At 36.6% G+C, this 11,573-nt stretch overlaps 1 protein-coding gene across 8 annotated transcripts in view; it reads left to right on the forward strand.

Annotated features, from left to right (window-relative positions):
• Window positions 1–11,239, forward strand: part of METTL25 (methyltransferase like 25) — a 122,780-nt gene extending 111,541 nt beyond the window's left edge. For 4 of the 8 annotated variants that reach the window (XM_055236253.2, XM_055236257.2, XM_055236256.2 and 1 more), the window contains 3 exons: window positions 8,766–8,840; window positions 9,406–9,477; window positions 11,005–11,239. In XM_055236253.2, the coding sequence (XP_055092228.1) occupies window positions 8,766–8,840; window positions 9,406–9,477; window positions 11,005–11,097 (240 nt within the window). In that variant the 3' untranslated portion in view covers window positions 11,098–11,239. Of the gene's footprint in view, window positions 1–930; window positions 7,673–8,765; window positions 8,841–9,405; window positions 9,478–11,004 lie in introns of those variants that run through there. The other 4 variants (XM_063615126.1, XM_063615129.1, XM_055236255.2 and 1 more) reach the window with 3 other exon arrangements.
• Window positions 11,240–11,573: the final 334 nt, after the last annotated feature.

The raw sequence follows: 11,573 nt of genomic DNA on the forward strand, positions 1-11,573 counted from the left end.
AACTATTATTTAATTAAGTATGTTTTCTATACCTTTTTCCTTCTCTTTTCCTTCTGGAATACCCATAATGCAAATATTTGCTTGGTGGTCTTAAGAGTGTCCCAGAAAGCCTATAGGATTTTTTTTTTCGTTTTTATAAATTTGTTTTTGTCTGTCTGTATTATTTTGGAAGACCTGTCTTCTGGTTCAGAAATTTCTTCTTCTCAAAGTCCTTTCCTACACCAGCATTCTCAAAGTCTGTGTGATTTTTCTAGCCTAGTGTGTGAACTAAAATTAAGATCTTTGCTAAATTTTTTAAAATAACCCAGCAGAAAACAAGTACTGTTCCAGTCCACTAATAATCTCCCTATAATCTGTTTAAATTTGTAAGTTGACCAAATCTACCAAAAAGATTGGCCAACTGGAAAAATTTGATTTTCAAATATACTTCTAAGTATTCTTATGAAAAGATGTAACAAGAGGATAAAGAATGGAATTCTGGGAGAAAGTTGTCTTTATTTACAAAGACCTTTGGAGGAAGGGTCAGCTAAGGACAAGGAGGCATGAGGAGGCACTCTAAAGAAGAAGCTGGAAAACTACCTCCTAAATAACTCACCCCATAATGCATCCTCAAGGGATCATCTTAAGCCTCATCCTACTTGTGGCAGATACTGTAGTTTTTTTAGGTACAAGTGAGTAGAGCAGTAGGTTAGCCTGTCATGCTGCCTTGCATCTGTGATGTTGAGGTGTCATCTATGTGCTGGGACTGAAGGATGTGCCCTATATTTGGATCCTCAGATGAAATTGTCTGGATTAGTAGATCCCATGTCACCTTTTAGAAGCAAATGTGTTAACGGGAATTACGTACCTTTTGAAAGAGAATGCCTTCTTAACTATAGAAAATGCAACCAAAACTGACAGTGGCTTGTATTGTTGCTATGTTGTGCACAGGAGGTGGTTCAGTGACATGAAAATCACCCTGTCATTGGAGATTAAACCAGCCAGGAACATGAGTATTCCCATGTCATCTGGAGTCTCTAACCTCCGCTCCTCCAATGCCATCACCCATGCAGAGCCATGAACCAGTAGTTACTTCACCTTCTCCAACTCAGCCAGCAGAAACCCAGATTACAACAACAGAAACCCGGATTACAACATTACAACATTACAAACAAGGACAAAACCCACCAACCCCATTGTACTCTTACACAACACATGGGAATGGCACCATGACACAATCTTCAAATTGCCTTTGACATAACAATCAAACTCATGTCCCCAGCACAAAATTCACAGATCGCCACTATCACTAAGGGGATGTCTATGGAAATCTGTATTTCTGCCTGGTGTTTCTCACTTTTTTGGATGTCAACATTAACATAAAGTATTTCTACATCATCTGCAAGATGCTGCAACTGCCTATGGTTCTGTTGCGAGACCTTCTGTATTAGTCTGTTCTCACACTGCTATAAAGAACTGCCCGAGACTGGGTAATTTATAAAGGAAAGAGGTTTAATTGACTCATAATTCCTCAGGGCTGGGGAGTCTTCAGGAAACTTAAGATCCACTGCAGAAGGGGAAGCAAACACATCCTTCTTCACACCCCAATAGGAAGGAGAAGAATGAGAGCTGAGCAAAGAGGGGAGCCCCTTATAAAACCATCAGATCTCATGAGAACTTACTATCATGAAAATAGCATGGGGGAAACTGCCCCCATGATTCAATTACCTCCCACCAGGTCCCTCCCAGGACACGTGGGGATTATGGGGACTGCAATTCAAGATGAGATTTGGGTGGGGACACAGTCAAACCATATCACCTTCTAATTGGAGCTTTGCAGAGTGCAGGTGAAAGACAAGTGCAAGCAGAAGACGATATCTACATTATTGAGGTTAATCTTTATGTCATGGATTAAAGTGGTGCTCTTTGAGGTTTTATGCCCGTCACTGTAGAAGACAGTGACCAGATACTACCATGTCAGACATATTTTAAACTCCAGGATTATTTTTCTATGTCAGTTTCATCTAGCATTTCAACATGTCAATGGTATTGGGTAGAGTGAGTCTCTAGCTCAAAACTCTGTGTAGTCAGCCTCATTGTTAATATAGTTCTCATTTTTTATGCTAAAACTGACTCAATCCTTCTGATCATTGCAGAGTTCCCTCCCCAACATGAACACTTTAGAACTGTGTGTTCTCTTTAGACTCCACAAATCTTGTGTCCATCAAAGAGAATAATCACTGACAATGTAGGAAATGAACTTCTATCTTGGCCACCAAGGCTGCTGAGAAGAAAGAAATAGGACTTAAAAATCAAATCTGATTTGAGACTTTATTTGAAAGAAATTCATGATTATTTCTTATTTCTATATTATAACTCCAAATGTTACATTTCTTAGGTTCCTCCAAGGGTTCCCAATGAACCCAGGTTTTTATTTCATCCATGGAAATAAAATAGGAGTTAGTCTCATTTGACTATAACAGGTATATTTGTTTTCTCATGGCTCTGGAAATATGATGCATTCAGTACTTGATCCCTGGATCAAGGTAGTAGCTATTTTACCAGTCAAAAGAAGTGAGTATGGACCAAGTAGAAACCAGGAGGAGAAAATCATTTGCCATGTGATTAAACACTTTTATGCTGTTTCTACTATGTTTGTGCCACAATACTAGGCACTACAGTAAACAACCAGCAGGCTCTCTCAACTAATTTTTACAGGGCAGAAATTAAAGGGAAAAGAGGAAAGAATAGGGAAAAAAAAAAAAAAAGCCTTTCTGCCTTAGAAAAGTTACATTGCAAGTATTACGGTGTTTGAAACTGTCACTAGTTTCAACCCAAATTCTAAACTTGTAAATGCCTTCAGACCACTTATATGTTTAAAATTGTTTCAGAAAGTTGAAGGGTCTTTTTCATATCTAATCAATTATGGTGTTATTTTTCACAATTCAATTGTGAGGCTTATTGTAAAGATACCTTCAGTTACCAGTATAATTGTTGAGAAATATAGATTTGCGAGGGCTAGGTTTGTCAGAAGAGAAACATTTCTACATGAACAGTTAAAGCTGGGTATTAATTTCTATTTCAATTTGAGTAAACCCTGAATAATTCATGCTTGGGGTTTAGAGGTGCTCCCATCATAATGATCTAGGAGGACAAGATGCTTGCTTTCAAAGCAAACATTTTCAACACTATTCTGCAGAGGTCTAAGAAACTAATAGATCCCTTGAATGAAGGTCCTATGGGAAAATAAAATTGTGACTCATGGTATTTCACATTTCCTAAATAAGACCAGCCTGATCTGGCCTAAATATTTTTTTCATACTACAGTGTTTTCTTAAATTGATGCAACATGCATAAACCTGGGAATTTGAAATTAAAGCTCAGATTTGTAGCTTCTCTGAAAAGACTTGGCTAGATTAGACTGCATTCCTGTGTGGTCAGGGCCCCACTAGATGGGGCCACATTCTCTAGCCCTGCCTCCTCATTTTTGTTACCTGCCTGGTGCCTACAGGGCTTTCAGTTTATGGCGCCTGCCCTATTTTCTATACCTTTCCTGGATATTTATTATACATGGTAAGGCCTCTGGGAATATGGTTGGCTTTGTTTAACACAGCATTGCCCAAACTTGTTTGAACACATGAGCACAGTGACTAGTAGCATTCTGTGAAACAGAGTATATAGGGACTTAGGGTACTAAACAGGATTAAGAATAGGGTAAGAGTTCTAATCCTAACTCTTAGCAGTAACATTAGGGTATGTTGTTCTTTATGTCTAAATCTTTTTCATCTATTAGATGTAATCATTTCCATACTAACTATGTCATATGATGGTAACTCCAATAAAATGTTACTTGTGAAAACCACTATAGATTCTGAAGCAGTTTGGAGAACTTATTTAAAAATACTATAGAAATGCAAAGTATTTTCTCAGTAGATTTCATAATAATAGCAAATCTAGCATTAGTTCTCAGTAAATAATTTCAATGGTGTTATATTCGTAAGTCTCTTGGGTATCTTTTTAATAGTTTATTTTTGAAAAAGTTGATGAGAAATTTTGCTGCCCTCTTACACTGTAAAAAATTGTCAATAACTGAGAGAGAGAATAGATAAGAGGGAGAAAGGGATAGAATTTACTTAATATGAATTTTTCCTATAAGTATATTAATCTTATAGATTGCATTGAGTTTTGCTTTTTGTTTTTGATTCCTTGAAACACAGTTGAGATTCCATTACCTACACTCTGTCTTAGGACATTGGGACATTGGCGTAATTAAGACTGTATATTTAAACTTAAGAAGTTTTTCACATGTTTAAGAAGTAGCAGAGCCAATTGTTCACTTATGTCTACAAAGATGAAATAATTTTGTGAGTACATGAAAGTGTGAGAAACTGTTAGTGGTTGTCTAGGTTCATTTGTGTGTGCACTCATCAATAACATTTTTTTGTTTTTTTCATTTTGAAAAAAAATTCTTGGGCCGGGCACGGTGGCTCACACCTGTAATCCCAGCACTTTCTGAGGCCGAGGCGGGCAGATCACGAGGTCAGGAGATCGAGCCCATCCTGGCTAACATGGTGAAACCCTATGTCTACTAAAAATACAAAAAATTAGCCGGGCGTGGTGGCGGGCGCGTGTAGTCCCAGCTACTCGGGAGGCTGAGGCAGGAGAATGGCGTGAACCTGGGAGGCGGAGCTTGCAGTGAGCCGAGATCACACCACTGCACTCCAGCCTGGGCGATAGAGTGAGACTCCATCTCGAAAAAAATTCTTCTGCTTGGTCTATTCTGTTATTGAAGCTCTCAATTGTATTCTTTATTTCATTCCTTGAATTCTTCAGCTGTAGGATTTCAATTAGGTTCTTTTTTATGTCTATCTCTTTAATTTCTCATTCTGGATTTCATTGACTTATCTGTACTGAGTTTTCTTAAGATTATTATTTTTGAATTATTTTCTCTGGCATTTTGTGTCTTTCCTTATAGTTTGGTTCCACTACTAGAGGATTACTGTGTTCCTTCGGAGGTGTCATGTTTCCTTGCTTTTTCATGTTTGATGTGTCCCTACATTGGTTTCTATGCACTCAGTGGAAAAGTCACATCATCCAGTTTTATGGAGTAGGTTTCATAAGTAAAGGCTTACTCATATGAATGGGTTTTGGGATATTAGTTGGGTGGGGTACATTGGCTGTGGTCCTAGGTGGATGCAGTAGTATAGTACCCACATAGATTCTTCAGATGCAGTCCATGCTAGTGGCATTCCTGAGTGTCTCGGTGGCCTAGGCTGAGAGAGTTTGTGGACAGTGGTGGGGCAGCTTTGCTAGGGGTGGCCTCACTGCACTGTTTCTCAGGTTGGGGGTGCATGCCTGCATATGATGGCTCAGCCAGCTTGGAGCTGGCATTGGGGTTATGAGGAGTTACTCTGGCTGGGAGCACATATACACAGTTGCTCAGCCAGCCTGGGGTGTGGCTGCCAAGAGCTGCCCACAGGGATGTTTCTCAAGGCCTGGGACAGGAGCGCAAGGCTCTTCAGCTGACCTAGGGCATGTCGGCCAGGCCTCTCCAGGGGAGGGCTACTTCTCAAGCCTGGGATGTAGGCACACAGCTACTTGGCTGGCTTGGAGGCTTGTATACTGGGGCTGGTCCCCAGAGCTATTTCTCAGGCCTGTGTCATAGGCCCACAGCTGCTCAGTCAGCCTGGGTGATTGCCCTCCACGGGCAGCCTGTAGGGCTGTTTTTCTCAAACCCTGATTGAGTGCATTAGGCCTTTGGGTAGCCCAGGGGGTGCGGCACCACAGGGCTGTTTGTACATCGTTGGTTGTGGGTGTGTACTTCACCTGGCCTCAGAGCATGTCAGTTGTTTGGAGGCTTCATGGCCTCTCACCCTCAGGAGAGGGCATGCAGCAATTTTGCCAGTTCAAGGGTAGGTTTACACTAGACAGGACTGCCAGACTGTTTTTGTGTCTGGAAGTGAGTTGGTTTCTCTGCTGTGTAGGACCAGAGTGACAGCCAATCCTGGACCCAGGCCCCATGCAGCTTAGGTTGTGGCAGTCAGCCACCCATATGGGCTTGGTGGAATGAAGATAGAGCCCCAGTGGTGTAGAGGTAGTATTACTGACTTTCAGAGCAGGGTGCACTCCTGATGTTACTCTGGTCTTAAGATGGCTCTGTGCTATAGAAGCTTGGCATACAAGGCTAGGTGGGAGTGGGGAGTGCACGCATTGTTCTCCTAATCTGGGACAATGCAGCTGTGAGGGTTCCTGGAAGCTCTCCAAACTGGGCTCACCACTTATGAGGACTATGAGATTCTCTTGTAGAAAGGATGGTAAGTGTTTGTGGTAGTGATGGGGGCTGGTAGCGTTCTTCTGCTTACTTTTTCCCTGTAACAGGAAGTTTCTGCTGCTTTGGGGCAGATCTCATCCAATCAGAGAAGATGGAGTTACAGAGGCTAGGTGTCTCCAAGCTGCCCACCTGGACTTCTAATCACCACAGGTGCATCTGCACTTCCCTGCTGCACTCCAGTGCTCTCCGTTCAACACTCCAATCAAATCTCATCTGTATATTCATTGCCTTGTCTCTTTCTTGTATGGGGGGACTGGCATCAGGCGTCTGTAGTCAGTCATCTTGCTAATGTCACTTTGCGTTGTTATTTTTTTTCCAGGTATTTCTGATCTGCAGATAATTAAGTCTGTGGGTACAGAACCTGCAGTTAGAGAAGGCCAGCTGTATACTTCTTATGCACTTGTGAGAACAAGGCCATTTTTAGTTTGATTTGGTTTGGTTTTTTTTACACACAGGTCTGCATATGGTTTCACTGTTTGGAGTTCTCCCTTGGCTTTTTTGCATCAAACATAGTTACAATGCATAGTATATAATATCCAGTTTTGGATCTCTTAAAACAACAAGCTTTTTTAAAAATTTTACAGTAAAAAGGTGTTCTCACCTTTTCTTTCCAGAATACACTCAAAAGCAACAAACAGAATGAGAAAGAGAAACAAAACTCTCTTTGACAATATCAGAAGGAATTTGAAATCTTAAACTATGTATATTACAAAGTATAATGAAGGTAAAAGAGGGATGCAGAAAGATGCCAAGAGGAAATGCCCACAGTTACAGATCTCAGACAAAATCAACAGAACATAGTTCTCTAAAGTGTCGTATCCTGAGGAACAAAATCAACAATCTCTAGTTTGAAACAAACACAACTGGTGACCAGCATGGTGCTTCCCAATTTGGCACAAAAGAAAAAAAGAAAATGGACCACCCAAGAAATCATATTGAAGAAATACGTTTTCAGGGAGCAAGATAGGAAAGATTATGAGTTCTGAGTTATCTTACAACTGCTGATCTTCAGATGGTAAAGGAGAGAACTAAAGGCTGTAATTCAACACACACAATTTTGTGAGATGAGAGTTTTTGCTGCCTTGAAGTTCAGGCCTGGATTTAGTCTGATATATTCTTCTACAAAAGTTTTCTCCAGCAGGGACTCGTTTGATTCAAAAAATGGCAAACTTTTAAAAAGGATGGGGAGTGTGTAATCTGCATGGGTTCTGTACGAAGTGGGAGAGTTTTTCTGGAAGGCTTCACAAGAAATTGAATGAGACAGAGCCTTACTTTCCACTACCCTTTATAGTTTTTTAAATTCAAAAGAAATTTAATGCAATAGTAAAAATAAAATAAAATAGACTTTGAAAAAATAATAAATTTAAACATTTGCAGATAAATCTGAGTACAAGTCTTTTCAAATTTTTACTCATTTTATCCAGCCTTTCATTTGTTCTGACCACATTTAATTGACAGCAATTTCTTTTGGTGACTCTGCTTTATCAGGCCTTTCTGTCCAGGGGAGGGCTGCTTTTTTAAAAAAATTATAGAATCATTTTTTCCTGTTGCTTTCATATTTCATTTGTTATGTAATATTTATATGATAGGTTGAGTATTCCTTATTTAAAATGCTTAGGACCAGAAGTGTTTCAGATTTCAGATTTTTTTTGAAATATTTACCTTATATACTTACCATTTGAGCATCCCTAATCTGAAAAATCCAAAATCTGAAATGCTCTAATGAGAATTTCCTTTGAATGTCATGTTGGCACTCAAAAAGTTTCAGATTTTGGAGCATTTCAGATTTTGGATTAGGGATACTCAACCTGTATATTATGACAATAATGTAACTGGCATAGCAAGTTAAGAAATAAATACAATTGACTCAGTAACAAAGCTCATCTAGCAGGAGCAAAAGCACAATTGAACTAGAGAGTGGCTGCTAAATACAAGAGTTCAACATACTGTAGGTATTTGTTTTAGAAAAAAAAGAAAAAGAAATAAAAGTAATTCTTTCTGATGGATTTGTGAAGAGCATGTTAGAAGAAACTACCTTAAGTATGAACATATGCCATTGTGTTCCTCTTGCCTTTGAATTTTGCTCAAAGATGTCTTGTTCTAGATACAGTGTTGTAAAATTTTAGTCAAAAAATGTTTGAGCTCCTCATGTGTGCCCAAAGCATAATAACACATGAAAGTAAATATTTCCTTATTAGTTGTTGAAATTAAACAATATTAATGAGATGTTACTGGTGGTTTTATTTATGATGTGCTGCATAACCTATATCAGTGTAAAAATTTTAAGTAATTTAGACTTATCTTGACTTGCTTCATGAATATCCTTAGAGCGAGTTCTTCAGACACCTAAGGTTGTATTAAATTGATGTCATGTTTATTTTACTTCAGGATATGTTTGACAAGGAAAAATATTTTTAAACTATTGTTAAATTTATTGTTGTTTTTTATCTTGAAGCTGCCAGAAAAAAGTATAATGAACTACTATGAGAAGTATAAGCCTCGAATGAATGAGCTGGAAGCTTTTAATATGGTAAATCTCAGAGTTAAGCATATTAAATTGAATATGTTGCTAGACTTGAATAGGGTCCTATTAAATTTTATTATGGGCTAAGCAATCTATGTTATTTTTCTCTTACTGTAGAAAAACTGTTTTGGATCATTTCCTATTTCAGGACTATATTAGGTGTCAGTAATGTAATAAAGAGAACACATGGTAGATTTCTCTTTAAAAAGTATTATAAATGCACAAAGAGTTTCAGAGTCCTTTGAACACATATTGGTCCCAATGCAGTTATTTCAGAAGCATTCCTTTTAATGAATTTCATTCTTAGTACCCCTTTAAAAGCTTTCTATCACATATGATTGCTTGTTGGAGTCTACCTCACAGTCACTTAAAGGACATTCTTTTCCTATTAAAGAAAACCTTTTGATCTCTGAAATATTCATTTTCTGAAGATGTACATGGATATTGGAGATTCAGCCTATATAAACTTCTGTAGATACATTTACTTAAACATAAGTTTAAGGAAATAAGCTAGTCTTTTTTTTTTTTTTTTGAGTACCACCAACCTACCTATCTAATTTTTTTATTTTAGTTGAAAGTTGTTCTGGCTCCCTGTATAGAGACTTTGATTCTTCTGGATCGACTTTGTTACCTGAAAGAGCAGGTAAATTATGTTATTTTAAAATACACAACAAATACTTTATTAAATACGTAATATAGAGCCACTTATATCTAGGATAAGAGTCTTTCACATAAAACTAGTAAGAAAATTTTTCTCATTATATTTTCATAGTTTAAATGTTCATTCCATCCCTTTTTAAACATATAAACATATGTACAACATATGTTTTCAGCAAAGCTGCTATAATAAAGTTTACATTCTTTTAATTGTATGGTAATTACTATACATAGGCAGCGAACATAAACCACTATATATGAAATATATAAAGGCCAGACATAAAAGATATTGTATATACATTTCATTTTGTAAGAATTTGTCTTTTAATTCACTTTTGGAGTGTTGGCCATATGGATTCTGCAGAATAGAAACTTCTTTCTGATCAAGGAAGATTCCTTCTGTTTTTTCACAATCTTACTTATCTATGTTAAATGACAAAAATACTGTCTTTTGGGTTGTCTTTAAGGAAAATATTTTTTTGCAGATTCTATTATGAGCTATGGTCAAAATAAAGTTTGGTGAACTGTTTCAATTAAACGCATTCATGGACTCACCGAATGTTTCTGCTATAAACTCTTTAACAATTTTATTTTGTCATATAGGGAGCTTTATTTTCTTATTTTGCTAATTGGAACAAATGCTAATTGATACAAATGGATATTCTAATTTGGATTTCTATGGAGAAAGGCAATTTTTAAATATGTAAATAATGATGTACTTTCCTAAGCTGCCAGCTAACTTCAAATCACTGGAAAGCTTTGGTTCCTAAGTTGGTCATAAAATTCATACCTATTTTACTAGATTCTCACATCCCTTTTCAAAACAATCTCCATTGACCTATGTACAAGAGGTAAGCAAAACAGTGTGCACAAAGATTAATAGGTTGTAATGAAATGATAGAAATTATAGAAATGTTATTTTTAATATTTCAATTAATATCTTATAATGCACATTTATGTTAGAAAATTTAAAATACAGGATATATAATAAAGAAAATTAAGAGTAGTCATAATCCTACCTTTAATAGCTTCAACTATTAGATTTTTAGTATATTTAAGGAATCTCTTAAATATATATGGTTATATGTATATGTGCACATTATTTATACTTTAACTAAAATTAGAATAAAATTATGAATGCAGTTTTACATCTAATTTGTTTTATTTTATTCAGAATTTCCGGCAATATTAAATGTACTATAGAAAGTGAACATTTTGTCATAAAATAATTTATTTAACTAATATTCATTTGTGATTGGCCACTTCCAGTTTTTCACAACCGTAGCAAAGAATAAACTTGTAATTCGCTCTCTATGTACATCCTTATTTCCTCAGCATAAATTTTCTTGAAGGTGTAATTGTGAATGTTAATTTTGTTTAACAAAGAATAAGAATTTTCTGTGAAACAGCTTTGTTTTTATGTATTTTTTATATTACAATATATAATCCAGCTCATCTCTCATTTTTTCCTTCAACAAATGGTTGTATATCTAAATCACTTATCAATTTGCAGGAAGATATTGCGTGGTCTGCTCTTGTGAAGTTGTTTGATCCCGTGAAATCTCCCAGATGTTATGCTGTTATTGCTCTGAAGAAGCAGCAATGATTTCCATTGAAGCAAATTATTAGATGTATTTCTCTATGAGACCTGTTGCTGAGATTGCTTTTCTAAACATGTATGTCCTGTTATACAAAAATTTTTAAATGACTGCTATATATTTTAAATAATAAAATAATGGCTAACAACAGGTTATAATCCATTTTTCCATTGTCAAAGCATACATTAATAAAATAAGAACCTGTCATAATAATATAAAACAGTTGACCTACATTCCTGAGTTAGTACATCAGTAGAACATTGTAATCTACGTCTTAATTCCTGTTCAATATTTAAGACCCCTTAGATTTGCTACAAATAACATTTTGATGTATTGAATTAAACATAGATAAGAGGTAAAGGTAGCTGGTGCAGAAGATCATTTGCAATGTCTTCCACATTTTAGAAGGGTTTTTCTGTTTTACCAGGAGGGAAAAAATCTGCACTTAAAGGGAAGAAATACCCAGGAACCAGGTCAGAAATTT

The sequence above is a fragment of the Symphalangus syndactylus genome, chromosome 13 (genome assembly GCF_028878055.3).
Source record: "Symphalangus syndactylus isolate Jambi chromosome 13, NHGRI_mSymSyn1-v2.1_pri, whole genome shotgun sequence".
In the NCBI taxonomy this organism is placed as follows: domain Eukaryota; kingdom Metazoa; phylum Chordata; class Mammalia; order Primates; family Hylobatidae; genus Symphalangus; species Symphalangus syndactylus.